Source organism: Mustelus asterias, unplaced genomic scaffold (assembly GCF_964213995.1).
Source record: "Mustelus asterias unplaced genomic scaffold, sMusAst1.hap1.1 HAP1_SCAFFOLD_171, whole genome shotgun sequence".
In the NCBI taxonomy this organism is placed as follows: Eukaryota; Metazoa; Chordata; class Chondrichthyes; order Carcharhiniformes; family Triakidae; genus Mustelus; species Mustelus asterias.
This window is the reverse complement of record NW_027590177.1, coordinates 91,568-118,445: the sequence shown is the minus strand read 5'-3', so window position 1 is coordinate 118,445 and position 26,878 is coordinate 91,568. Positions and strand designations below refer to the sequence as shown.

Sequence of the window (26,878 nt, the reverse complement as noted above, 5' to 3'; positions counted from 1 at the left end):
CATCAGTTTTTGTGGATCATTCAGTGGAAATGTGCTCTCCCAGGCTCAAAGAAACCCTCCGACCCTCCCACGTCACCAACTGTCAGAATGAACATGGTTCAGTCCTGGATGTGATTAACAGAAGAATCCACCTCATGTAAGCAATTGTGAACTCGCTGGTGTGTCTGCAGGGTGGATAACTGAGTGAATCCCTTCCCACAGTCAGAGCAGGTGAGCGGCCTCTCCCCGTATAAAATTGATGGTGTCTCACCTGGGTGGAGGAATCTTGGAATTGCTTCCCAGAATCAAAGCAAGTGAATGGTCTTTCCCCAGTGTGAACTCTCTGGTGTTTCTGCAGAGTGGATGAATCTCTGAATCCCTTTTCACACTCAGTGCAGGTGAATGGCCTCTCTCCAGTGTGAACTCGCTGGTGTCCGAGCAGGTTAGATGACTGAGTGAATCCCTTCCCACATTCAGTGCAGATAAAAGGCCTCTCCCCAGTGTGAACTCGCTGGTGTCCGAGCAGGTTAGATGACTGAGTGAATCCCTTCCCACATTCAGTGCAGATAAAAGGCCTCTCCCCAGTGTGAACTCGCTGGTGTCCGAGCAGGTTAGATGACTGAGTGAATCCCTTCCCACATTCAGTGCAGATAAAAGGCCTCTCCCCAGTGTGAATTCACTGGTGTGTCCACAGGTGGGATAACTGAGTGACTCCCTTCCCACAATCAGGGCAAGTAAATGGCCTTTCCCCAGTGTGAACGCGTCGGTGACTTTCCAGTCTTGATGGGGTAACGAATCCCTTCCCACATTCCCAAGGTTTCTCCATGGTGCAGGTGTCCTTGTGACTCTCCACGTTCAAGAACCAACTGAGGTGTCCACAAACACAGACCACGGAGAGTGTCTTTCCCGACTCCAAAGGGTAATGTTTTGAAAAACTGTGTAACTAGTTAAAGCTGAAACATTCTCACTCGGATCTCTGTGCGTCCAGGTGCTTTTCCAGTTTAAAATTTTCTGTTGCAGACAAAAAAGACAAACATTTCTCCTACATTCAAAGGCTGATGATATTCAGGTCCCGGTGAATTGAGTGACTCTGTCAGATGTTGATGTGATGTGTGGAGTCTGCACATTCTCCCCGTGACTGCATGGGTTTCCTTCAGGTGCTCCAGTTTCCTCCCACAATCCACGGGTAAGGTGGATTGGCCATGCTAAATTCTCCCTTGGTGTACCCAAACAGTGTGGCGACTTGGGGATTTTCGCAGTAACTTCATTGCAGTGTTAATGTTAGCCGACTTGTGACACTAATACATTTTTAAAAATCCCAAAAGCTGTAAATCTCCGTCCCACACACTGTCCCTCCATTCTCACTCTGATGTGTCTAATATTCACCCTCCCAATTCTCCTGAATCAGTGAGTCATGTTGATCTATCGATACAAGGTCCTGGAGTCAGACACCCAAACATTTTAATTCAGTAAATGTACGTATATCTCGCCAGATGCACAATTAACTGTCCAGAAAATGTTTGATCGAGAGTGCTGTATCTTTTAATTTGAGATAGAGTAGGGGGTGTGTGAGGAAGAACATTATTTAGACAGCGAGTGGGTATAATCAGAAAATCACACCAGTGGTGGAAGTGGAGAAGAATAATTTAAAATAAATTGGGTTGGGCATCTGAAGGAAATAAACTTGCAGGGGAACAGGGCTATAGAGGGGTAGTGGGACTGACTGTATTGTCCGACAGAAAGTCGGCATGGACTCGAGTTACTGAATGGACACCTGTGCTGTGAATGTATAATGGAAATATATAATGTCGCTAAAGTACTATATTACAAAACTAGAAATAATAAATGTATTTTGTTACAGAACCAATTATGCACCATGTAACAACATTAGACAGATGTCTGTCCTATATTTACTGTCCCCTTAAATGTCAGCCATCTCTCGATGTTCCTGATGGTGGGGGAGTTGAGGATAAGGGGTCAACCTTTCAGGACTGAAGTGAGAAATTTCTTCACCCAGAGAATGGTGAATGTGTGGAATTCACTCCCACAGAAAGTAGCTGAAGCCAAGACATTGTGTGATTTCAAGAAGAAATTAGATAGAGTTCTCGGCGCTGAAGGGATATTGGGAGGGATGATCGGCCATGATCATAATGGATGGTCGAGCAGGTTTCTATCTCCTGGGGAAACCAGCCCGTGAACATTAGAAAAGAGACCATCCTTTTAGCCTGACAAATACATGTGTCAAGCTGAGAGAGGAAATTATGTCAATGTCTTTAAGAGAGAGAGAGACCTGGGCCAACCTTTCCAGAGTCTGCAGCCTCCCTGGATTCACTTCCTTTCCCTTCAGTTGCTGCAAGTCCCCAATTTCCTCCAGAATGAGAAAAGAAATGGAAAGGGGGAGAAAAATAAGGTGTTTTACTCACAGGTGTTGGAGACAGGAGGAGGTTTTGGCCTGTGTGAAGATAAAAACAAAACCTGTGATGTTAAAAATTAAAATGCATTGACTTGTAAGAAAATAAACAGAATACATTTTGCAAAGTTCCATCCACCACTCCCTCATCTGGCAGCCCTGCATTCAGGTGCAGGACGAGTAGTATACTGCAAGATTAGAAATATAATAAACCTACTGTACCAGAAAATCATAAATATAGAGTATGTAAATGTAACACGAGTCATAACAGAGACATCACCTACCTGACTACATTGTCCCCTGAAATGTCAGCCATTTCCTGGGGAAACAACCCTTTAATTGTTAACATTCGGAAAGAGACCATCCTTTTAGCCAGACAAATAAATGTGTCAAGCTGAGGGAGCAAAGGATGTCAATGTCTTTAAGAGAGAGAGACCTGGGCCAACCTTTCCAGAGTCTTCACCCTCCCTGGATTCACTTCCTTTCCCTTCAGTTGCTGCAAGTCCCCAATTCCCCCCAGAATGAGAAAAGAAATGGAAAGGGGGAAACATTGATTTCTTCCAGATGTTGCCCAGAGGAGGGAGTTTTAGTCTGAAGCTCATTGGGGGGTCGGTGGGAATGTGAAGTTGAGGTTACAATCAGATCAGCTGTGTATGTATTGAATGGTGGAGCAGGCTCGAGGGACGTACCCCTATTCTGAATGTGCATATTCATCTGTTATCACATCCTGTACAATAGATTGTAGCATTTTCCCTCTGGCTGATGTCAGGCTGATGGGTCTGTGGTTCCCCGTTTTCTCTCTCCCTCCTTAAACAGTGGGGTTACATTTACCACCTTCCAATCTGCAGCAACCATTCCACAATCTATAGAATTTGGAAAGATGACCACCAATGTATCCACTATCTCCACAGCCACCTCTTCCAACACTCTGGGATGTAGATCAGCAGCTGTTTGGGGATTTATTCACTTCCAACCCCATTAATTTCTCCAGTGCTACTTTTTCACTAATACTAATCTCTTTCAGTTCCTCACACTCACTACTCCCTCTGCGTGCTTTGCGAGGCTTCCAAACATAATTGTGAACAAAATATCTTTTAACTTCCTAACGCTCTTTCACTCTGTGATCCTTGAGAAATCCAAAGCCAGATATTCGCAACAAGGTTAAAAGATTATCAGCCCACTGGAGGCAAAGTGGTGAGACCGGCCAGTCCAGCAGAAAGAAACCCTCCGACCCTCCCCATTGACCAACTGTGAGAATGAACAAAATGCAGTCCTGGATGTGATTGAGAGCAGAAACAATAACAGCAGAATCCAATCCCTGGAATCACATGTGAACTCGCTGGTGTCTCCGCAGATTGGATAACTGAGTGAATCCTTTCCCACACTGAGAGCAGGTGAACGGTCTCTCCTTAGTGTGAACTCGCTGGTGTGTCTGAAGAGTGGATAACTGAGCAAATCCCTTCTCGCACTGAGGGCAGGTGAACGGCCTCTCCCCAGTGTGAAACCGTTGGTGTGTCTTCAGATGGGATAACTGAGTGAACCCATTCCCACACTGAGAGCAGGTAAACGGCCTCTCCCTCGTGTGAACTCGCTGGTGTGTCTGCAGGGTGGATGACTGACTGAATCCCTTCCCACACTGAGAGCAGATGAATGGTCTCTCCTCATTGTGAACTCGCTGGTGTGTCTGCAGGGCGGATGACTGAGTGAATCTCTTCCCACAATGAAAGCAGATGAATGGCCTTTCCTCATTGTGAACTCTCTGGTGTGTCTGCAGGGCGGATAATCGACTGAATCCATTCCCACACTGAGAACAGGTGAACGGTCTCTCCCCAGTGTGGCTGCGTTGATGAGTTTCCAGGTGAGAAGGGTATCTAAATCCCTTCCCACAGTCCCCACATTTCCACCGTTTCTCCATGGTGCAGGTGTCCTTGTGACTCTCCAGGTCGGTCAATCAGTTGAAGCCTCGTCCATACACAGAACACGGGTACAGTCTCTCCCCGCTGTGAATGCTGCGATGTTTTTTCAGGCTGTGCAACTGAAGCATTTTCCACACAGTGCACTGGAACACTCTCACTCTGGTGTGTGAGATTCGGCGCTTTCCAGTCTCACTGATGTTTAAAATCTCCTGAAGCAGACAGAACAGAGAAACATTTCTCCTTCTAGATTCAAAGGCCGATGATATTCAGGTCCCATTGAATTGAGTGACTCTGTCAGATGTTGACGTGATGTTTGGTCTGAGATTTCTGTCTGTAAATCCTCAACTTCTTATAGCCTGTAAAAGGAGTTTACAAAAGTCATCACAGTCAATACAGGATCAAAATTCAGAACAGACAATTCTAGTTTCAATGGAACATTCTTTCCTCTTCCATTCCCCAAAAGCTGTAAATCTCCATCCCACACACTCTCCCTCCATTCTCACTCTGCTGTATCTAATATTCACCCTCCATATTCTCTTGAAAGTGCTGATTGACAGATCCATGCTCACTGGACACAGAGAGCTGAAAATCTCCATGCAGACTGCCAGACAGTCTATTTAAAGTCATAGAGGTTTACAGCATGGAAACAGGCCCTTCGGCCCAATTTGTCCATGCCGCCTTTTTTCTTTAAACCCTTAAGCCAGTCCCAATTGCCCGCATTTGGCCCATATCCCTCTAAACCCATCTTACCCATATAACTGTCTAAATGCTTTTTAAAAGTCAAAATTGTACCTTCCTCTACTACTACCTCTGGCAGCTTGTTCCAGTAACTCACCACCCTCTGTGTGAAAAAATTGCCCATCTCACCTTAAACCTATGGACTCTAGTTTTAGACTCCCCTACTTTGGGAAAAGATATTGACTATCTTGCTGATCTGTGCCCCTCATTATTTTATAGACCTCTATAAGGTCACTCCAAAGCCTCCTACGCTCCAGACAAAAAAGTCCCAGTCTATCCAGCCTCTCCTTATAACTCAATCCATCAAGTCCCGGTAGCATCCTAATAAGTCTTTTCTGCACTCTTTCTAGTTTAATAATATCCTTTCTATAATAGGGTGACCAGAACTGTACATAGTATTCCAAGTGTGGCCTTACCAATGTCTTGTACAACTTCAACAAGTCGTCCCAACTCCTGTATTCAATGTTCTGACCAATGAAACCAAGCATGCCGAATGCCTTCTTCACCACTCACAAAGCCATGCTGACTATCCCTAATCAGTCCTTGTATTCCTAAATGCCTGTAGATCCTGTCTCTCAAAATACCTTCCAACAACTTACCCACCACAGATGTGAGGCTCGCTGGCCTGCAGTTCCCAGGCTTTTCCCTGCAGCCCTTTTTAAACAAAGGCACGACATTTGCCACCCTCCAATCTTCAGGCACCTCACCCGTGACTATCGATGATACAAATATCTCTGCTATGATTGAACTAAAAATATATTTAATGGATCGGATGGCTCTAGGTGGGTTAAGATACAGGGGGTTGCGATTGATGATGATCTTGAACTTGCTGCCTGTGGGGGTAGTCAAGCAGAGATGATCAATAATTTCTAAATGTGATTGGATGGGTGCTGCAGGGTTACAGAATGGGACCCACTCCAGACGGACAGAATTGCTCGACAGACAGTTTATAGTTTATTTTTGATAATTTATTAATTAGTGTCACAAGGATGCTGACATTAACACTGCAATGAAGTCACTGTGAAAATCACAAAAAAACTGTGAAAAACTATGAAATTACTGTGAGAGTCGGTATGGACTCGAGTTATCCAATGGACTCCTTCTGTGCTGGAATGACTCTATGACTGGAAATATATAACGTAGCTACAGGACTATAAGACTGGAAATAATAAATGCATTTATTACAGGACCAGAAGTAAATCTGTCCCATATAATAACGTGGAGATGCCGGCGTTGGACTGGGGTAAACACAGTAAGAAGTTTAACAACACCAGGTTAAAGTCCAACAGGTTTATTTGGTAGCAAAAGCCACACAAGCTTTCGAGGCTCTAAGCCCCTTCTTCAGGTGAGTGGGAATTCTGTTCACAAACAGAACTTATAAAGACACAGACTCAATTTACATGAATAATGGTTGGAATGCGAATACTTACAACTAATCCAGTCTTTAAGAAACAAAACAATGGGAGTGGAGAGAGCATCAAGACAGGCTAAAAAGATGTGTATTGTCTCCAGACAAGACAGCCAGTGAAACTCTGCAGGTCCACGCAACTGTGGGAGTTACAAATAGTGTGACATGAACCCAATATCCCGGTTGAGGCCGTCCTTGTGTGTGCGGAACTTGGCTATCAGTTTCTGCTCAGCGACTCTGCGCTGTCGTGTGTCGCGAAGGCCGCCTTGGAGAACGCTTACCCGAATATCAGAGGCCGAATGCCCGTGACCGCTGAAGTGCTCCCCAACAGGAAGAGAACAGTCTTGCCTGGTGACTGTTCTCTTCCTGTTGGGGAGCACTTCAGCGGTCACGGGCATTCGGCCTCTGATATTCGGGTAAGCGTTCTCCAAGGCGGCCTTTGCGACACACGACAGCGCAGAGTCGCTGAGCAGAAACTGATAGCCAAGTTCCGCACACACAAGGATGGCCTCAACCGGGATATTGGGTTCATGTCACACTATTTGTAACTCCCACAGTTGCGTGGACCTGCAGAGTTTCACTGGCTGTCTTGTCTGGAGACAATACACATCTTTTTAGCCTGTCTTGATGCTCTCTCCACTCCCATTGTTTTGTTTCTTAAAGACTGGATTAGTTGTAAGTATTCGCATTCCAACCATTATTCATGTAAATTGAGTCTGTGTCTTTATAAGTTCTGTTTGTGAACAGAATTCCCACTCACCTGAAGAAGGGGCTTAGAGCCTCGAAAGCTTGTGTGGCTTTTGCTACCAAATAAACCTGTTGGACTTTAACCTGGTGTTGTTAAACTTCTTACCATATAATAACACCAGAGACAGTCTCTGCTCAAGTTTAGCTTCTGCTCGACTTTAAAAGAGTAAGAGGCAACTTACTTTAAACCTTCAAGATCCTGAAAGATCTTGGATGTGGAGAGGATGTTTACTCTTATGGGAGAATCTGGGGGTCACTGTTTAACAAACAGTGCAGCCCATTGAAGACAGAGATGAGAAGATTTTTTTCATTCAGAGAGTCTTGAATCTTTGGAACTCCCTTCCTCAAAAGTAGAAGTAGAGTCTGATTTCAATAAGGAATTAGATACATTTCTTGGGGATCAAAGGAATCGGGGGGTGGGGGTGGGGGGGGGAGGCGGGATTACAATATTGAATTTGATGATCAGCTATGACCAAAATGAACAGCGGAGCAGGCTCGAAGGGCCGAGTGGCCTCCTCCCCACTTCTATTTTCTCGTATGTTTCTCTGTAAATATGAGGAGCCTGAAGTGTAACCAAATATTTTGCCACCGCTTCAGGAAACTTCTCTCACTGAAACATAGAATCTAGAAGTGGGGGTAGGTCATTCAGCCCTTCGAGCTTGCTCCGCCATTCATTATGGTCATGGTTGATCATCAAATTCAATATCCTAATCCACCCCCCACTCCCGTTCCTCCATATCCCTTGATCTATATTCTGAGGCAGTGAATTCCACACATTCATCACCCTCTGGGTGAAGAAATTTCTCCTCACCTCAGTTCTGAAAGGTTTACCCCTTATCCTCAAACTATGACCCCACGTTCTGGACTCCCCCCACCATTGGGAACATTCTTTCTGAATCTACCCTGTCTAACCCTGTTACAATTTTATAAGTTTCTATGAGACCCCACTCTTCCAAACTCCAGTGAATATAATCTTAACCAATTTAGTTTCTCCTCATATGACAGACTTGCCATCCCAGGAATCAGCCTGGTAAACCTTCGCTGCACTCCCTCTATAACATGGACATCCTTCCTCAGATAAGGACACCAAAACTGTACACAATACTCCAGGTGTGGCCTCACCAACGCCCTATACAACTGCAGCAAAACATCCCTATCCCTATACTCAAATCCTCTTGCTATGAAGGCCGACATATCATTTGCCTTCTTTACTGCCTACTGTCCCTGCGCACTTACTTTCAGCGACTGATGCACGAGGAATCCAACATCTTGTTGAGTATACACCTCCCTCAATTTACACCTATTCAAGTAATAATCTGTCTTCCTATTATTCCTACCAAAGTGGATAATCTCACATTTATCATCATTATACTGCATCTGCAATGCTGACGCCCACACACTCAGCCTGTCCAAATCACGCTAAAGCATCTCTGCAGCCTCCTCACAGCTCACCCTCCCACCCAACTTTGTATTACCTGCAAATTTGGAGATAATACATTCAGTTCCCTCTTCCAAATCATTAATATATAATGTGAAGAGTTGGGGTCCAAGCACAGATCCCTGACAAACCCCACTAGTCACTGACTGCCAATCAGAAAAAGACTCATTTACGCCAACGCTTCGCTTCTTATCTGCGAACCAGCTTTCTATCCATCTCAAGACATTACCTGCAATCCCATGTCCTTTAACGTTACATAGCAGTCTGTTATGTGAGACCTTGTCGAAAGCCTTCTGAAAGTCTACATAAACCACATCCACTGGTTCTTCTCGGTCAACTCTACTTACATCCTTAGAAAATTCCAATAGATTCGTCAAGCATGATTTCCCTTTTGTAAATCCATGCTGTCTTTGTCTGATTATACCACTGCCTTCCAAATGCCGAGTTGTGAAATCCTTGATAATAGACACCAGCAACTTCGCCAGTACGAATTCTAGGCTCACTGGTCTATAGTTCCCTGTTTTCTCTCTCCCTCCCTTTTTGAATAGTGGGTTTACATTAGCTACCCTCCAATCTGTAGGAACTATTACCGATTCCAAAGAATTTTGGAAAATAACCACCAATGTATCTACTATTTCCAGGACCACTTCCTTAAGTACTCTGGGATGAAGATTATCTGGACCTGGAGATTTATCCACCTTTATCCATCAATTTCCCCAAAACCATTTCTCGACAGATGCTGATTTCCTTCAGCCCCTGACTAACACATGTTTCTTTCAGCACTTCTGGTACATTATTCACGTCTTCCTTTGTGAAAACTGAAGCTAATTACCAATTTAATCCCTCAGCCATTTCTTTAATCCCCGTTATGAATTCTCCCATTTCTAACATTCGTTTTTGTCAATCTTCTTCCCTTTACATATCTATAGAAACTTTTACAGTCAGTTTTTATGTTCCCTGCCAGCTTACTTCCATGCTCCAATTTTCCCTGGGAGTGGGTGAAGCTGTTGAAAACCTGTTGCTCTGTCTGCTGCGAAATCCGGTCACTAGGACCCGGTTGGGAGCAGAAAGCGCTGAAGCCCCACCCACTTACTGTTGCGTCACAAAGATCCCAGCGCAGGCGCTCCGCTCCCTGCTGAATCAAGATGGCGGCTGTTAACCTGAGCCTCGTCCCGGGAAAAAGACCTGAAGCTGTAAACACGGGACCTGCGGATTACTATTAGAGGTTTGAGACCTTCAGCAGATATTTAGAAATCCTCTCCGTCCATCTGCCGGTTCCAATCCTCCCTCCATGTATCCGCATCCTTACCGGTTGCTGATGAGACAAAGGAATGTCACTCCCCATTGCCATCATTCACGCTGCGCATGCGCCACACACTGCCTGACTGCGGATGCGCAGCTCTCTCCCGTGCTGTGGATAGGGGACATTCACTACCGCGAGGAATGGTGGGTAAAGCGCACGCCATCGAGACGCCTCATTTGTGAACAGTGAGCTTTTTCTGCTGCGATGTGAAAATTAGGGACAGTGATGCAGTCATTAGGAATCAAATTATACTGCAATCTAAGTACTCAAGGCATTCCTTATCCACCAAAAAGTAAGGGAATGGAAATTCTCGACCGAAATATCTGAAATTGATACATAATAAGGGGGAAGTCATAGAGGTTTACAGCATGGAAACAGGCCCTTCGGCCCAACTTGTCCATGCCGCCCATTTTTTTAAAAACCCCTAAGCTAATCCCAATTGCCCGCATTTGGCCCATATCCCTCTATACCCATCATACCCATGTAACTATCTAAATGCTTTTTAAAAGACAAAATTGTACCCACCTCTACTACTATCTCTGGCAGCTTGTTCCAGCCACCTACCACCCTCTGTGTGAAAAAATTGCCCCTCTGAAACTTTTGTATTTCTCCCTTCTCACCTTAAACCTATGCCCTCTAGTTTTAGACTCCCCTACCTTTGGGAAAAGATATTGACTATCTAGCTGATCTGTGCCCCTCATCATTTTACAGACCTCTATAAGATCACCCCTCAGCCTCCTACGCTCCAGACAAAAAAGTCCCAGTCTATCCAGCCTCTCCTTGTAACTCAAACCATCAGGTCCCGGTAGCATTGCAGTAAATCTTTTCTGCACTCTTTCTAGTTTAATCATATCCTTTCTATAATAGGGTGACCAGAATTGCACACAGTATTCCAAGTGTGGCCTTACCAATGTCTTGTACAACTTCAACAAGACATTCCAACTCCTGTATTCAATGTTCTGACCAATGAAACCAAGCATGCCGAATGCCTTCTTCACCACTCTGTCCACCTGTGACTCCACTTTCAAGGAGCTATGAACATGTACCCCTAGATATCTTTGCTCTGTAACTCTCCCCAACGCCCTACCGTTAACTGAGTAAGTCCTGCCCTGGTTCAATCTACCAAAATGCATCACCTCACATTTGTCTAAATTCCATCTGCCATTCGTCAGCCCACTGCCGTATCTTTAATGAACATCAACACGCAAAAATGGAACTTGATGACTTTTAAACAGCTTGCCCTCTTGACATAGAAGTGTCATAATGGGAAATGTGTGTGATGGATAGAGCTGTTTCTGGGGCACAGGGGATTGTGGGATCCACGGCCCCATTAAACAGCAGCTATTGGTATGTGTTTTATTAGAGAAGCGTCAGTGGCTGCAAACATTAATTCTGTTTCTGTCTCCATAGATGCTGTCTAACCTGATGAGTATTTCCAACGTTTTCTCTTTTCATTTCAGATTTCCAGCAGTTGCAGTGTTTTGATTTTGTTTAGTTGAAGGCGTTGCTCTTGGAACTGAGTCTAGAAACAAATGGACCATTTAAAGCTGTGTTTCAAGTAAGGAAAAAGTCGTTCTGTCAGGGATTTTCATTAAATTTACATTTAGAAAAATTTCAAATTTTTCAGTGTGTGGGAAGGGATTCAGTCGTTCATCCACACTGCTGAGGCACCAGCGAGTTCACAACTGGAACATGTACATTTCTAGAATTATCAGCAATTGGCTAAACATCCTTTGGCCGGACCTTCCAAAACTACAAACCTCTCCTCCAACATGGATAAGGGCAGTTTGTGCATGAGACCCCACTACCTGCATTTACTCTTCAGAATCACGCACTATTCTGACTTGGTAGTCTACTGCTCTGCCTTCACAATCACTCGGCCAAAATCCTAAAACTTATTTCCGAGCAACACAGTACAGTGGCTCAGGGTGGCACAGCGGTCAGCACTGTTGTCTCACAGCACCAGGGATCCAAGTTCGATTCCAGCTTTGGGTGACTGTCTGTGTGGAGTTTGCACATTCTCTCTGTGACTGCATGAGTTTCCTTCAGGTGCTCCGGTTTCCTCCCACACCCCAAAGGTGTGCAGGTTAGGTGGATTAGCTATGCTAAATTGCCCCTTAAATGCAGGAGGATACAGGTTACCTCAGGATTACAAGTTGTTTTGAGACTTGAGATTGAAAACGACATTTGGAGGTGAATTTTCCTGCATCCTTTGAGTTGGTGAAGGTTGTGGTTTGGCAGGTTCTGTCAGTTCTTGTCCAGTTGTAGATGTATAAAGTCCTTACCGTTCATTCCCTCCCTGTTTCATCTTCATCTTTCTCCTCCCATTGAGGCTGAATTCTTGTGTAGATCTGGACTGGGTGGCAGGTTTCCTGCATTGAAGGACATTAACAAACCATTTGGGTTTTTAATCACAATCCAGCAGCTTCCGGAGTCACTTCTTCCTTGTGCCGGCTCCACAAATGACCAGATTCATTCAGCTCAATTTCACAACCTGCCTTTGTGTTTATCACTGTTTTTTCCTCTTTAAATTGCAGCCTCGAGAAATCCACGAGCCATGTACATATTCAGTGTGAGAGATTGCAACCCCTGAAGGAGCTGCTTCTCCACTTTTAGTTACAATTCTGTTCTGCCCCACGCTCCTGTTCGTTGGCTGCCCAGTGTGGAGGAGACTGGGGAGGTCAGAGGATCTTTTCCTGGACCTGCTCTTGGGGCTGGTTAAAACAGTAATTTGTAGTTCAGCAGAGGGTAACTTGGCTGTGGGCCCCTCTTCTGTGGTTTCACAGTAACTTCATTACAGTGTTACTGTCAGCCTTACTTGTGACTAATAAAAATAAACTTTAACTTTCTTGTCCGTGCTCGTGTGGTCCTGGAGAGGGAGCAGACAGTGTCGACTGGAACACTCGATATCTTCCACAACTCAGGGTACAGAGTGTCTCGCAAACACTGGAAACAAAGTTCTGGTTTAGTTCAGATGGAAGTTCGATTGGTTCACAAGATTGGGGAAACAAGATTTGAAATAATATTCCATGGAAACTAGAATTGTTTGTTCTGAATTTCTGTCCTGTACTGACAGCGATACTGACTCTGTCAATGTCTTTTACAAGGTCCACGAGGACGATGAATTGCAGATGGGAAATGGAAACCAAACATCACATCAAGATCTGACAGAGTCACTCAATTCATCAGAACCTGAATATTGTCTACCTTTAAATGTGGAAGGAGAAATGTTTGTCTGTTCTGGCGGTGGGAAACAATTTCAAACATCAGTGTGACTGGAAAAGCACCGAGACACAGACCTGAGTGAGAGTGAACTGACTGGAAAGAGCTTTAACCAGTTACACAGCCTGAAAGAAACATCACACCATTCACAGCAGAGAACCATAAGATCATAAGAATTAAGATCAGGATTAGGCCATTGGACCCATCGAGTCTGCTCCTCCATTCAATGAGATCACGGCTGATCTGATATGACAATCCAATTTTCTGCCTTGTCCCATAACCCTTAATAGCCTTACTTAGAAGCAATACACATGTTGTGTGTGGACAAGGCTTGAACAGATAAGAACACCCGCACCATGGAGAAACCATGGAAATGTGGGGACTGTGGGAAGGGATTCAGTTACCCATCGCTGTTGGAAATGCATCGGCGCAGTCACACTGGGGAGAGACCATTCACCTGCTCCATGTGCGGGAAAGGATTCATTCAGTCATCCCACCTGCTGACCCACCAGCAAGTTCACATTGAAGAGAGGCTTTTTAACCACTCTGACGGTGATCACAACTCTAAAAGCTCTGAGGACCTGGTCACCCACCAATCTATTCACACCGAGAAACGGTTCTGCTGCTCTTACTGTGGGAAGTTATTTAAACGATCACAGAATCTCATTGAACACAAACGCACTCATACTGGGGAAAGGCCGTTCACCTGCTCTGTGTGTGGGAAGGGATTCACACGATCATCCCACCTCGCTACACACCGACTGGTTCACACTGATAACAGACCTTTCAAATGTACTGAATGTGAGAAGAGTTATAAAACCACAAGTGATCTGCTGATACACCAGCGAGTTCACAATGAGGAGAGGCCATTCAGATGTACAGTGTGTGGGAAGGGATTCACTCTGTTATCCAGCCTCCAGAAACATCAGCGAGTTCACACTGGGGAGAGGTCGTTCACCTGCTCCTTGTGTGGAAAAGGATTAATTTATTTAACCAGCCTCAGATCACACCAACTTGTTCACTCGGATAAGCAACCTTTCAAATGTTCTGAATGTGAGAAGAGCTTTAAGACCTCCAGTGTTCTGCTGAGACACCAGCAAGTTCACTCCGGGGAGAGACCGTTCACCTGCTCCGACTGTGGAAAGGGATTCACTCGTTCATCCAACCTGCAAACACACCAGCACATTCACACCGGGGAGAAACCGTTCACTTGCTCTGAGTGTGGGAAGGGATTTTCTCACTCATCCCACCTGCTGAGACACCAACACACTCACAATGGAGAGAGACTGTTCACCTTCTCTGAGTGTGAGATGGGATTCACTCAGTCAACCCATCTTCTAAATTGACAAATGTCTGGAGGGGTTGGATTCTGTTGTTATTGCGGCTGTTAATCACATCCAGGACTGAACCGTGTTCATTCTGACAGTTGGAGTTTGTTTTTGCTGATGTTAGTGATCGCTATAACTGGGCTGGAGTTTAATACTCTGGATAAATGTCAACTGAACTAATATTGTTTCAGACACAAAGCCGGCACCTTCATTTCTCCAGGATAAGAACAGATTAATCAATGTCTTGTTGCATTTCTGTGCCCTTTTCTCGTTTCTAACTCTATATTATTTCAGTTCTCATACCTTCAGTTACTCTCATGGACAAGTCCCAGCTCCCCATACCTTCCAGAGTGTCTTTCCTGGCATCGGAATCCAGGGAAGGCATCAGTAACACATCCACGATCACAAACGATAAATCACAGTTGTTTGCACTGATCCACTGTTGCCCCAATCATTGAGGATGGTGATATTTGTGGAGCTTTCTCTCTCTGTGATTTGTTTAATTGTCCACCACCATTCACGACTGGATGTGGGGGGACTGCAGCTCTGATCTGATCCGTTGTTTGTGGGATCGCTTGGCCCTGCCTGGAACATGCTGCTTCTGCTGTTCAGCATGCTTATAGTCTCATGTTACAGAGTAACCAGGTTGGAATCTCAGGTTTAGGGTGCCCAGTGCTGCTCCTGACTTGTTCTCCTACACTCCATGTTGAACTAGGGGAGGTGATGACTGGTGGTATTATTGCTGAACTATTAATCCAGAAACTCAGCTAATGATTTGGGGACCGGGTTTCGAATCCCACCACATCAGTTGGTGGAATTTGAATTCAATGAAAAAAATCTGGAATTAAGAATTTACTGATGACCATAAAACTATTGTTGATTATCGTAAAAAACCCATCTGGTTCACTAATGCCCTTTAGGGAAGGAAATCTGCTATCCTTACCCGGTCTGGCCTACATGTGACTCCCTCTGAAATGGCCTCGCAAGTCACTCAGTTTAAGGGCAACTAGGACTGGGCCATAAATGCTGGCCATCCAGCAATGCCCATTTCCCACGAATGAATAAAAAAGAATTTCAACTTGAGGACTCCCAGGAAGACTCACTTGCACTGTCCACCTCTGTGCTGCTCCCTCTACTCAGGTCTGAACTGCTGGTAGGACAGAACATTTTGGCAGGAAGGATAAAAGGGAAGCATATTATCTAAATGGTGAGAGATTGTAGAGCTCTGAGATGCAGAGGGTTCTGAGTGTTCGAGAGATTGAATAAACTGGGATTGTTCTCCCTGGAAAGATGGAGGCTGAGGCTCGACCTGACAGACGTTTATAAAATTATGAGGGGTGTGGATAGGGTGAACAGTTGAGAGCTTTTTCCCAGGGCAGAAATGACAATTACAAGGCGGCACAAGCTCAAGATAAAGGGGAAAGGTTCAGTGGAGATGTTGGGGGAAGGTTTTTACACAGAGGATGGTGGGGCCTGGAATGCGCTGCCAAGTGAGGTGGTTGAGGCAGATACATGAGCAACATTTAAGTCTTATCTGGATAGACACATGAACAGCCGGGGAATAGAGGGATATAAGTGGTTGGTCTTGATAGGACAATGTGATCAGCGTTGGCCGAAGGGCCTGTTCCTGTGCTGTGCTGTTCTTTGCATGAATCACGAAAAGCTAGTAAGCAGGTAAAGCAAGTAATTAGGAAAGCTCTCATTTATTGTGAGGGGAATTGATTACATAAATATGGAGATTATGCTTCAGTTATCCAGAGCACCAGTGAGACCACATCTGGAGTACGGTGTACAGGATTGGTCATCTTGTTTAAGCAAGGATGTAAATACATTGGAAGCAGTCGATTGACCAGACTAATGCCAGAAATGTGTGGTTTATGGGTAAAGCTTGGACAGGCTAGGCTTGTGTCTGCTGGAGTTTAGAAGAGTAAGATAAATTTGATCAAAACATAGAAGATCCTGAAGGTTCTTGACAGGTTGATGTGGAAAGGATGTTTCCTCTTCTGTGAGAATCTAGAGCTCGGGGTCCCTGTTTAAAAATAAGGGTTCGCCCATTTAAAACGGAGATGAAGTGAAATATTTTCTTTCAGAGGGTCGTGAACCTCTGGAACGCCTCTGAAAAGGCGGTGGAAGCAAAATATTTGAAAATTTTTAAGGCAGATGTAGATAGATTCTTGGCAAGCAAGTGGGCGATAGATTATTGGGGGTAGGCAGGATGCAGATTTAAGGTTACTATCAGATCAGCCCTGATCTGATTAAATGGTGGAGCAGACTCAAGGGACCAAATAGCCGAATCCTGCTCCTTGTTCCTGTGAGACATTGGCAGTAAGATATGATTCAAAGTATGACTGTGTCAGCCTGTTTCTCGACTGGACTGTTTGACTGTAGGAACGGTCATGTTTAATAGTTTGTAGCTTAGCTATGTGTAATGATCAAGTAATTGAAGCTTATTAATCAATTAATCTGCTGTGATATTCTGCTGAATTGTAATACATTAGTATCATGTAACTGGCTTTGTCTGTAACTGCGTTCTTATTTGACAAGTGAAATACATCACATGACCCGAGGCCGGTGTAAAGCTACACTTTTATACTTTAATTACAGAGTCCTGTGGATCCCATCAACTCTGGATGAGCTGAGGTCTGGAATTGTTAACCCCTCAGCCATTGACAACAACAGTTATAGAACATAGAACATAGAACATTACAGCGCAGAACAGGCCCTTCGGCCCACGATGTTGCACCGACCAGTTAAAAAAAAAACTGTGACCCTCCAACCTAAACCAATTTCTTTTCGTCCATGAACCTATCTACAGATCTCTTAAACGCCCCCAAACTAGGCGCATTTACAACTGATGCTGGCAGGGCATTCCAATCCCTCACCACCCTCTGGGTAAAGAACCTACCCCTGACATCGGTTCTATAACTACCCCCCCTCAATTTAAAGCCATGCCCCCTCGTGCTGGATTTCTCCATGAGAGGAAAAAGGCTATCACTATCCACCCTATCTAAACCTCTAATCATCTTATATGTTTCTTATACTTGAGTTAGAGGCCATATTGTGTGAAGAAACCAGCTGTGAAGTTTCAAACCTTCAGCACTGTGTCGTAAATTAATGTATCCTTTTAACTTGTAATATCTTAAAAGAAGCAGTCACTTTCCTTCAGACTATAAATCCGTCTTTGATTTGAAAAATTAAAGATTTTAGTTCTCCAATCAGTTTTCATAGCGTAGTGGTTATTCTGACTAATTACTTTTGAACATTTATCAATTGAATGTATTATGCTGTATTTGTGTTTCCTGCTCTCTCACCTTTCACACACTGATTTGATGCCACTTTCTTTGGATTTTAGATCTGAAGTAACTTTGTAATTTCTGTATTAGTTTAAGGCTGTGTGTCACTTTGTGTCCTTTTAATTAACTGTGTTCCAAGCTCTGGCAACCACTACAAAAACCAGCAAGCACTTTCTTTAACCAAAATATACTGATAGTCACCTGCCCCAATGAGAACTCTACAGGATTTCTACACATCAATTAGACAAAGAACAAAGAACAATACAGCACAGGAACAGGCCCTTTGGCCCTCCAAGCCAGCGCCGCTCAAGTGCCCAACTAGACCATTCGTTTGTATCCCTCTATTCCCAGTCTGTTCATGTGGCTATCTAGATAAGTCTTAACGATCCCAGCGTGTCTGCCTCAATCGCCTTGCTTGGCAGTGCATTCCAGGCCCCCACCACCCTCTGTGTAAAATACGTCCCCCTGACATCTGTGTTGAACGTTGCCCCCCTCACCTTGAACCCGTGACCCCTTGTGTTCGTCACCTCTGACCTGGAAAAAGGCTTCCCACCGTTCACCCTATCTATACCCTTCATAATTTTATACACCTCTATTAGGCCACCCCTCATCCTCTGTCTTTCCAGGGGGAACATCCCCAGTTTACCCAATCTCTTCTCATAGCTGGCAACATCCTGGTAAACCTTTTCTGCACTCTCTCCAAAGCCTCCACGTCCTTCTGGTAGTGTGGCGACCAGAACTGGACGCAGTATTCCAAATGTGGCCTAACCAACATTCTATACAGCTGCAACATCATACGCCAACTTTTATATTCTATGCCCCATCCAATAAAGGCAAGCATGCCATATGCCTTCTTCACCATCCTCTCCACCTGTGCTGCCACCTACATGGATCTGTGGACTTGTACACCCAGGTCCCTCTGTGTGTCTATACTCCTGATGGTTCTGCCATTTATTGTATAGCTCCCCCTTACATTAGATCTACTGAAATGCATCACTTTGCATTTATCTGGATTAAATTCCATCTGCCATTTCTCCGCCCAATGTTCCAGCCTATCTATATCCTGCTGTATTCTCTGACAATGTTCATCACTATCCGCAACTCCAGCAATCTTCGTGTCGTCCGCAAACTTACTGATCACGCCAGCTACATCTTCCTCCAAATCATTTATATATATCACAAACAGCAGAGGTCCCAGTACAGAGCCCTGCGGAACACCACTAGTCACAGACCTCCAACCGGAAAAAGACCCCTCCACTGCTACCCTCTGTCTTCTATGGCTAAACACAGTAAGAGGTTTAACAACACCAGGTTAAAGTCCAACAGGTTTATTTGGTAGCAAAAGCCACACAGCTGCCCGGTTCACAGCTCAGAGAAGCTGAGTAGGAAGAAGATAGACAACAGTCTATCTGTATTATGCACCCAGTGGTGGCATGTAGATGAGAAACAGGAGGGGCAAAGGATAAACTCTTGGGGGAAACTAGTGAAACTCTTTGGAGAGGAAAGAGAGGTTGGAGATGGGGTACCAAAAGTGTGGCGTTTGCTACCAAATAAACCTGTTGGACTTTAACCTGGTGTTGTGAAACTTCTTACTGTGTTTACCCCAGTCCAACGCCGGCATCTCCACATCATGACTTCTATGGCTAAGCCAGTTCTCCACCCATCTAGCTAGCTCACCTTTTATCCTGTGAGATTTAACCTTTTGCACCAGCCTGCCATGAGGGACCTTGTCAGACGCTATACTAAAATCCACGTAGACGACATCCACGGCCCTTCCCTCCTCAATCGTTTTTGTCACCTCCTCAAAAAACTCAACCAAATTTGTGAGGCATGACCTCCCTCATGCAAAACCATGCTGTCTTTCGACAATGAGATTATTCAGTTCTAAATGCGCATATATCCTATCTCTAAGAATCTTCTCCAACAATTTCCCTACCACGGACGTCAAGCTCACCGGCCTATAATTACCCGGGTTATTCTTGCTACCCTTCTGAAATAACGGGACCACATTTGCTATCCTCCAATCCTCTGGCGCCTCACCTGTGTCCAGTGAAGAGACAAAGATTTCTGTTAGAGGCCCAGCAATTTCATCTCTTGCCTCCCTGAGGAGTCTAGGATAGATGCCATCCAGCCCTGGAATTTGTCTGTCTTAATGTTTCCTAAAAAACCTAACACTCCCTCCCTTGTAATTGAGATTTTTTCTAACGGGTCAACACATCTCTCTGAGACAATACCAGTCAACATGTCCCTCTCCTTTGTGAATACTGATGCAAAGTATTCGTTTAGGATCTCATCGACTTCCTTTGGTTCGAAGCATGATTCCCCTCCTTTGTCCCTGAGAGGTCCGATTCTCTCCCTAACAACCCTCTTGTTGCTAACGTATGTATAAAATGCCTTAGGATTCTCCTTAATCCTGTATGCCAAGGACATTTCGTGACCCCTTTTTGCCCTTCTAACTCCCCGTTTGAGTTCTTTTCTCCTTTCTCTGTATTCCTCCAGTGCTCCATCTGTTTTTAGCTGCCTGGACCTCATGTATGCCTCTTTTTTCTTTTTAGCTTCTCTGGAACATGTTTCTGTCTGTTGTTCCCCCAAATCTGTAAATACCCATCCCACACACACTCCCCCCTCCCTGGGCTGAAATCCAAATAAAGTTATGGATAATTATGCTAAATCGCCCTTTGGTGATGGGGGGTGGGGGGGGTGGGGGGAGCGGGGGGCTAGCAAGGTGAATGCATGGGGTTGTGGGGATGGAGCCTGGGTGCAGACTTGATGGGCCAAATGGCCTCCTTCTGCACTGTAGGGATTTTATGATTCTAGAGTAACAGACCTTGTGTCCGGAACTGACTGCGTGGAGATTTTCTTTGAGGAGCCAAACCGCCTGGTTATTAACCCCTCTAACAAGAGGAAAGGTTTTCTGCAAAAAAATGGAAAGGTTATAACATGGGGCAGACTCCGAAAGTAACTGATACATTAGAGGGCCAGTCAGGAGGCTGCAGGAAATGATCGGTAGATGACCATCACCATGAAGAAACCAATCAGAAACTGATTACACACCACCGACATCAATCAGGGACATCTTTTTTGTGTCCAACCAAATAAACAAAATCAACTTAACTTCGGGACAACTCAAAAAGGGGCAGCTCCCTAAAAGGAGGGGAACCGCCCAAAACAAAAAACAAAGCGGAAAGGAAACTTAAAACATCAAATTAAAATGTGATTAAAGGGGTCAATAACACACCCCAGTCCCTGCAGTGCCCAGCGGGCATGGAAGGCTTCAGTGGTGCCCTCAGACACTGCATGCTCCCTTTCCAGGGACACCTGGCCACGAATATAGCTGTGGTAGAGGGGGCAGACAGTCAGGTTGAAGACCCTTTCGATCGCCCTCTGCCTGGACCTGTAGATGGAATTAAATCAATCAGAGACTGATCATGCGAACCAGAGTTCAGGAACACCATTGATCATGTACAAGGGGCTGTGTCCAGAAAAAGTTAATAAGTATCAGCTTTCAGCTGCCCGGTTCACAGCTCAGAGAAGCTGAGTAGGAAGAAGATAGGCAACAATCTATCTGTATTATGTCACCCAGTGGCGGCATGTAGATGAGAAACAGGAGGGGCAAAGGATAAACACTTGGGGGACACCTAGTGCAGGGCCTTTGGAGAGGAAAGAGAGGTTGGAGATGGGGTAGCAGTTGGCAAAGACTTGGGATTGAGTGTTTTTTTAGGATTGGTGATGACAGTGGATTTGAAAGTGAGAGAGACAGTATGAGAGAAAAGAGAGAACTGTCAACAATATCACCTAATGAGGGGAAGTTGGATGATCAGCAGTTTAGTGAGAATAGGATTGATGGAGCACAAGGTGGGTCTCATGGACAAGATGCAGAGGGCATGAAGGGAGATAGGAGAGAAACTGGAGAAAGCTGTAGGTTCTGGGCTTGAGCAAGATGGAACTTTAGACACGGTTTGTCCCGGTGAGCTTGTGGAAGGGAGGGAAGCAGCAGAGGCAGCTGATCAGATTGTCCCAATCTCACAAAGAAGCTCCATGAGCTCCTCACACTTGGAGGTGAGGTTGGAAGAGACAGGGGAGCGTGAGAACCCTTCAAAAGGAAATAACATATGTTAAAGGTGTTAAAAGATTAAACACTGTTAACACAAAGCTAATTTATTGAAATTATTTGTGAATTCGCTGGTGTCTCAGAAGGTTGGATGACTGAGCGAATCTCTTCCCACACTTGGGGCAGGTGAACGGCCTTTCCCTGGTGTGAACTCGCTGGTGTGTCAGCAGGGAGGATGACTGAGTGAATCCCTTCCCACACTGGGAGCAGGTGAATGGTTTCTCCCCAGTGTGAACTCGCTGATGTACAGTGAGGTCAGATGATGTCTTGAACCCAGCGTCACAGTGAGAGCACCTGAATGGTTTCTCGTCAGTGTGAACACGTTGATGGCGCATCAGTTCCCCAGAACTTTTAAAGCATTTCTCACAGTCTGGGCAGTTAAAAGGTCTCTCCTCAGTGTGAACTCGTTGATGGTGGAGCAGTTGCCGGGAACTTTTGTAGCACTTCCTGCAGTCTGGACATTGAAATGGTCTCTTCTCATTGTGAACACTCTGGTGATTCAGCAGAGTGGATAATTGAGTGAATCCCTTCCCACACTCAGAACAGGTGAAAGGTCTCTCCCCAGTGTGAATTCGCTGGTGTGTCTGCAGGTTAGATGACCGACTGAACCCATTCCCACACACAGAGCAGGTGAATGGCCTCTCCCCGGTGTGAGTACGCTGGTGCTCAGTGAGTTGAGATGATTGTTTGAACCCAGTCCCACAATGAGAGCATCTGAATGGCCTCTCGTCACTGTGAGCACGTTGATGGAGTATCAGGTCCCGGGAACTTTTATAGCACTTCCCACAGTCTGGACATTTAAATGGTCTCTCGTCAGTGTGAACTCGCTGGTGCACCATCAAGTCAGAGGACCGAGCGAATCCTTTCCCACACTCTGAGCAAGTGAATGGTCTCTTCCCAGTGTGAACTCGCTGGTGTCTCAGCAGGTTGCCTGACTGAGCGAATCCCTTCCCACAGTTGGAACAATTGAAAGGTCTCTCTCCAGTGTGAACTCGCTGGTGTTGCAGCAGGCTGGATGAGCGAGAGAATCCCTTCCCACACTTGGAGCAAGTGAATGACCTCTCCCTGGTGTGTCTGGGCTGATGAGTTTCCAGTTCCGATGGGGAACTGAATCCCTCCCCACATTCCCACCGTTTCTCCCCACTGTGAACAGTGCTTTTTCCTTCCATGTTCAAAATTCACAAATATTCAGCTGACAATAAATTGGGTGACTCCATCTGATCCTGATGGGATGTTTGGTTTGAGTTTTCTGATTGGAAATCCTCCACTTCAGATAATCTGAAATTGATTTTAAACAGAAAAAAGGGGATGAGAAAGAACTCACAAAAGGCAGGTTGTGAAATTGAGCTGAATGAATCTGGTCATTTATGGGGTTGGCACAAGGAAAAAGTGACCATGAAACCTGTTTGGTCCTTTGTCAGAAGTGAAATGCTCACTACTGTCCTTCAGGGAAGAAAGCCTGCCTCTGGTCTGAGTCTACAAGAACACAAGTTCTCTGAGTCTACAAGTTCTCTGCAAGAACACAAGAAATAGGAGCAGGAGGAGGCCATTCAGCCTGTCGAAGCTGATCTGCCTTTCAACCACATGTCATCATCATATTGAATGATGTAGCACCCTGGGCCAGAGAAATCTACGTTACAAGAGAGACAGAGAGAGAGACAGAGAGAAAGTAGCAAGAGACAGGGGCAAATGGGAGGCATTCTATAGACCTAGAACTGAACCACAATCTCCTAAGCCCTCAACCTCCACCACCTGGATGGACCAGGGCAGCAAGAGTATGTGGACACCATCACCTGCAAGTTCCCCTCCAAGCTACATAGCATCCGAACTTGTCTGACATCCAAGGCTGGATGAGCAGAAATGTCCCCCATTTAAATATTAAAGTTAAAGCTCAAGTTTATTTATTCGTCACAAGTAAGGCTTTCATTTACATTACAATGAAGTTACTGTGAAATTCCCCTCGTCGCCACACTCCGGCACCTGTTTGGGTAGTCAACCAACACGTCTTTCAGACTGTGGGAGGAAACCTGAGCACCCGGAGGAAACCCACGCAGGCACGGGGAGAACATGCAAGCTCCACGCAGACAGACAGTGACCCAAGCCGGGAATCAAACCCAGGTCCCTGGCGCTGTGAGGCAGCAGTGCTAACCACTGTGCTACCCATGGCACATATATTGACGAATGCTGATCTACAAACAAATGCTCACTGATCTACAATGCTTAATTTTAAGATGCACCAAGATTGTAAATTTCTTATCCTTGTTTTCCTCCATGGTAGCAATCATCCCAATCTCTGTAATCTCCTCCAGGCACATATCCTCCGAGATCTCAGCACTCATCTAATTTTGACCACTTGAGCAGTCCCGATTTTAATCGTTCCATCATTACTGATTTTGCCTATTTCAGAAGCTCTGGAATTTCCTCCTTAAACCTCTCTGATTCGCCACCCTATTTTTCTCAGTTAAGATTCTCCTTAAAACCTAATATCTCGTCATGTGGCTCAATGTCAATTGTTATTTCATAACATTTCTCTGAAATGTGTTTAAAAGTTTAATTCTATTCATGCACAATATAAATACAAATAATGGTGACTGCCCTGGATATATATCATTGTTCTGCCTCATCAGTAAGAAACTGGGAGTGACAGAGTGAAACAGGTTGATGGAGATTCTCACTTGGAGATAATCAAAATTGTTGCCCCCAACAAAGGTGGCGGCGATACACACATTCTGCTGCTACTGCCCCGAACAAAGATGGAGCCGCGCATGCGCTCTGCTGCTAATGCCTGGATAAAGATAGCGGCCGCGAAACCCAGCTCTGTGAGAAAGCTGCGGCCCCTGCTGCAGGGAGGAGGCAACGGTTCGCGGGAAACGCTGGGAAATTTTTTCCGCATTTGCGGTTTGTGTAACGTGTTTACGTTACGTATCCAGTCACTCACCTGATCCGTGGTTCCCTTCGTCTCGCCATTCTCTCGGTTACGGATGGCAGATCCAAAGAACAAAAGCTTGTCTTCGTCGCCATTAACTAGACTGCGCATGCTTCACTCACAGCCAAGCCCCGCCCCCTCATTCACTCTGATTGGTTGGAGGACCAGCCGCTCCGATCGGTCCTCCAACCCCGCCCTCTCTCCCTATCGGTCCCAAGCTGCTGTCAATCACTCCCCGGGCATTGTGAGGTAGTCATGATGTGGAGATGCCGGCGTTGGACTGGGGTAAACACGGTAAGAAGTTTAACAACACCAGGTTAAAGTCCAACAGGTTTATTTGGTAGCAAAATCTCCAGGTGTGGCTTTTGCTACCAAATAAACCTGTTGGACTTTAACCTGGTGTTGTTAAACTTCTTATTGTGAGGTACCCGGGAGAGGTCAATGTCGGGGGGCGTGCGCGTGTTTAGTGCAATCTGGATTCTCAGCATTGGGGGGGCGGGAGAACCTGACTGAAGTTTACCAATTCTGAGGGACATGTTTTGCAGGAAACCTTTCCTCTTGTGAGAGGGATCAATAACCAGGCGGTTTGACTCCTCTAAGAAAATCTCCAGGCAGTCAGTTCTGGACACAAGGTCTGTTACTCTGGAATCATAAAATCCCTACAGTGCAGAAGGAGGCCATTTGGCCCATCGAGTCTGCACCCAGGCCCCATCCCCACAACCCCATGCATTCACCTTGCTAGCCCCCACCCCCTCCCCCAACACCAAAGGGCAATTTAGCATGGCCAATCCACCTAACCTGCACATCTCTGTGGACATCAGTCGATACCAAATTTGTCAAAAGCTTACAGAAATAATTATCCATAACTTTATTTCGATTTCAGCCCAGGGAGTGTGGGATGGGCATTTACTGAATATGGGGGAACAACAGACAGAAACATGTTCCAGAGAAGCTAGAATTGTCTGTTCTGCATCTTAATAGTTGGCCAATTGGATAGCCCACATCATATCTGATCGAAGACAGAGGGTGGTGGTGGATGGAAGATTTTCGGACTGGAGGCAGGTTGCTAGCGGAGTGCCACAGGGATCAGTGCTTGGTCCTCTGCTCTTTGTGATTTTTATTAATGACTTAGAGGAGGGGGCTGAAGGGTGGATCAGTAAATTTGCTGATGACACCAAGATTGGTGGAGTAATGGATGAGGTGGGGGGCTGTTGTAGGCTGCAAAGAGACATAGATAGGATGCAAAGCTGGGCTGAAAAATGGCAAATGGAGTTTAACCCTGATAAATGTGAGGTGATTCATTTTGGTAGGACTAATTTAAATGTGGATTACAGGGTCAAAGGTAGGGTTCTGAAGACTGTGGAGGAATAGAGAGATCTTGGGGTCCATATCCACAGATCTCTAAAGGTTGCCACTCAAGTGGATCGAGCTGTGAAGAAGGCCTATAGTGTGTTAGCTTTTATTAACAGGGGGTTGGAGTTTAAGAGCCATGGGGTTATGCTGCAACTGTACAGGACCTTGGTGAGACCACATTTGGAATATTGTGTGCAGTTCTGGTCACCTCACTATAAGAAGGATGTGGAAGCACTGGAAAGAATGCAGAGGAGATTTACCAGGATGCTGCCTGGTTTGGAGGGTAGATCTTATGAGCAAAGGTTGAGGGAGCTAGGGCTGTCCTCTCTGGAGCGGAGGAAGCTGAGGGGAGACTTAATAGAGGTTTATAAAATGATGAAGGGGATAGATAGAGTGAACGTTCAAAGACTATTTCCTCGGGTGGATGGAGCTATTACAAGGGGGCATAACTATAGGGTTCATGGTGGGAGATATAGGAAGGATATCAGAGGTAGGTTCTTTACGCAGAGAGTGGTAGGGGTGTGGAATGGACTGCTTGCAGTGATAGTGGAGTCAGACACTTTAGGAACATTTAAGCGGTTATTGGATAGGCACATGGAGCACACCAGGATGATAGGGAGTGGGATAGCTTGATCTTGGTTTCAGATAAAGCTCGGCACAACATCGTGGGCCGAAGGGCCTGTTCTGTGCTGTACTGTTCTATGTT

The 26,878-nt window shown here is 45.4% G+C and overlaps 1 protein-coding gene across 1 annotated transcript; it reads right to left on the bottom strand.

Annotated features, from left to right (window-relative positions):
- Positions 1 to 98: 98 nt before the first annotated feature.
- On the bottom strand, positions 99 to 24,911 carry LOC144485221 (uncharacterized). Its single transcript, XM_078203429.1, is given in 5 exon segments — positions 99 to 164; positions 251 to 758; positions 3,754 to 4,044; positions 22,029 to 23,171; positions 24,832 to 24,911. Coding segments are annotated over 4 exon segments (1,899 nt in total). The 5' UTR covers positions 23,063 to 23,171; positions 24,832 to 24,911.
- Positions 24,912 to 26,878: the final 1,967 nt, after the last annotated feature.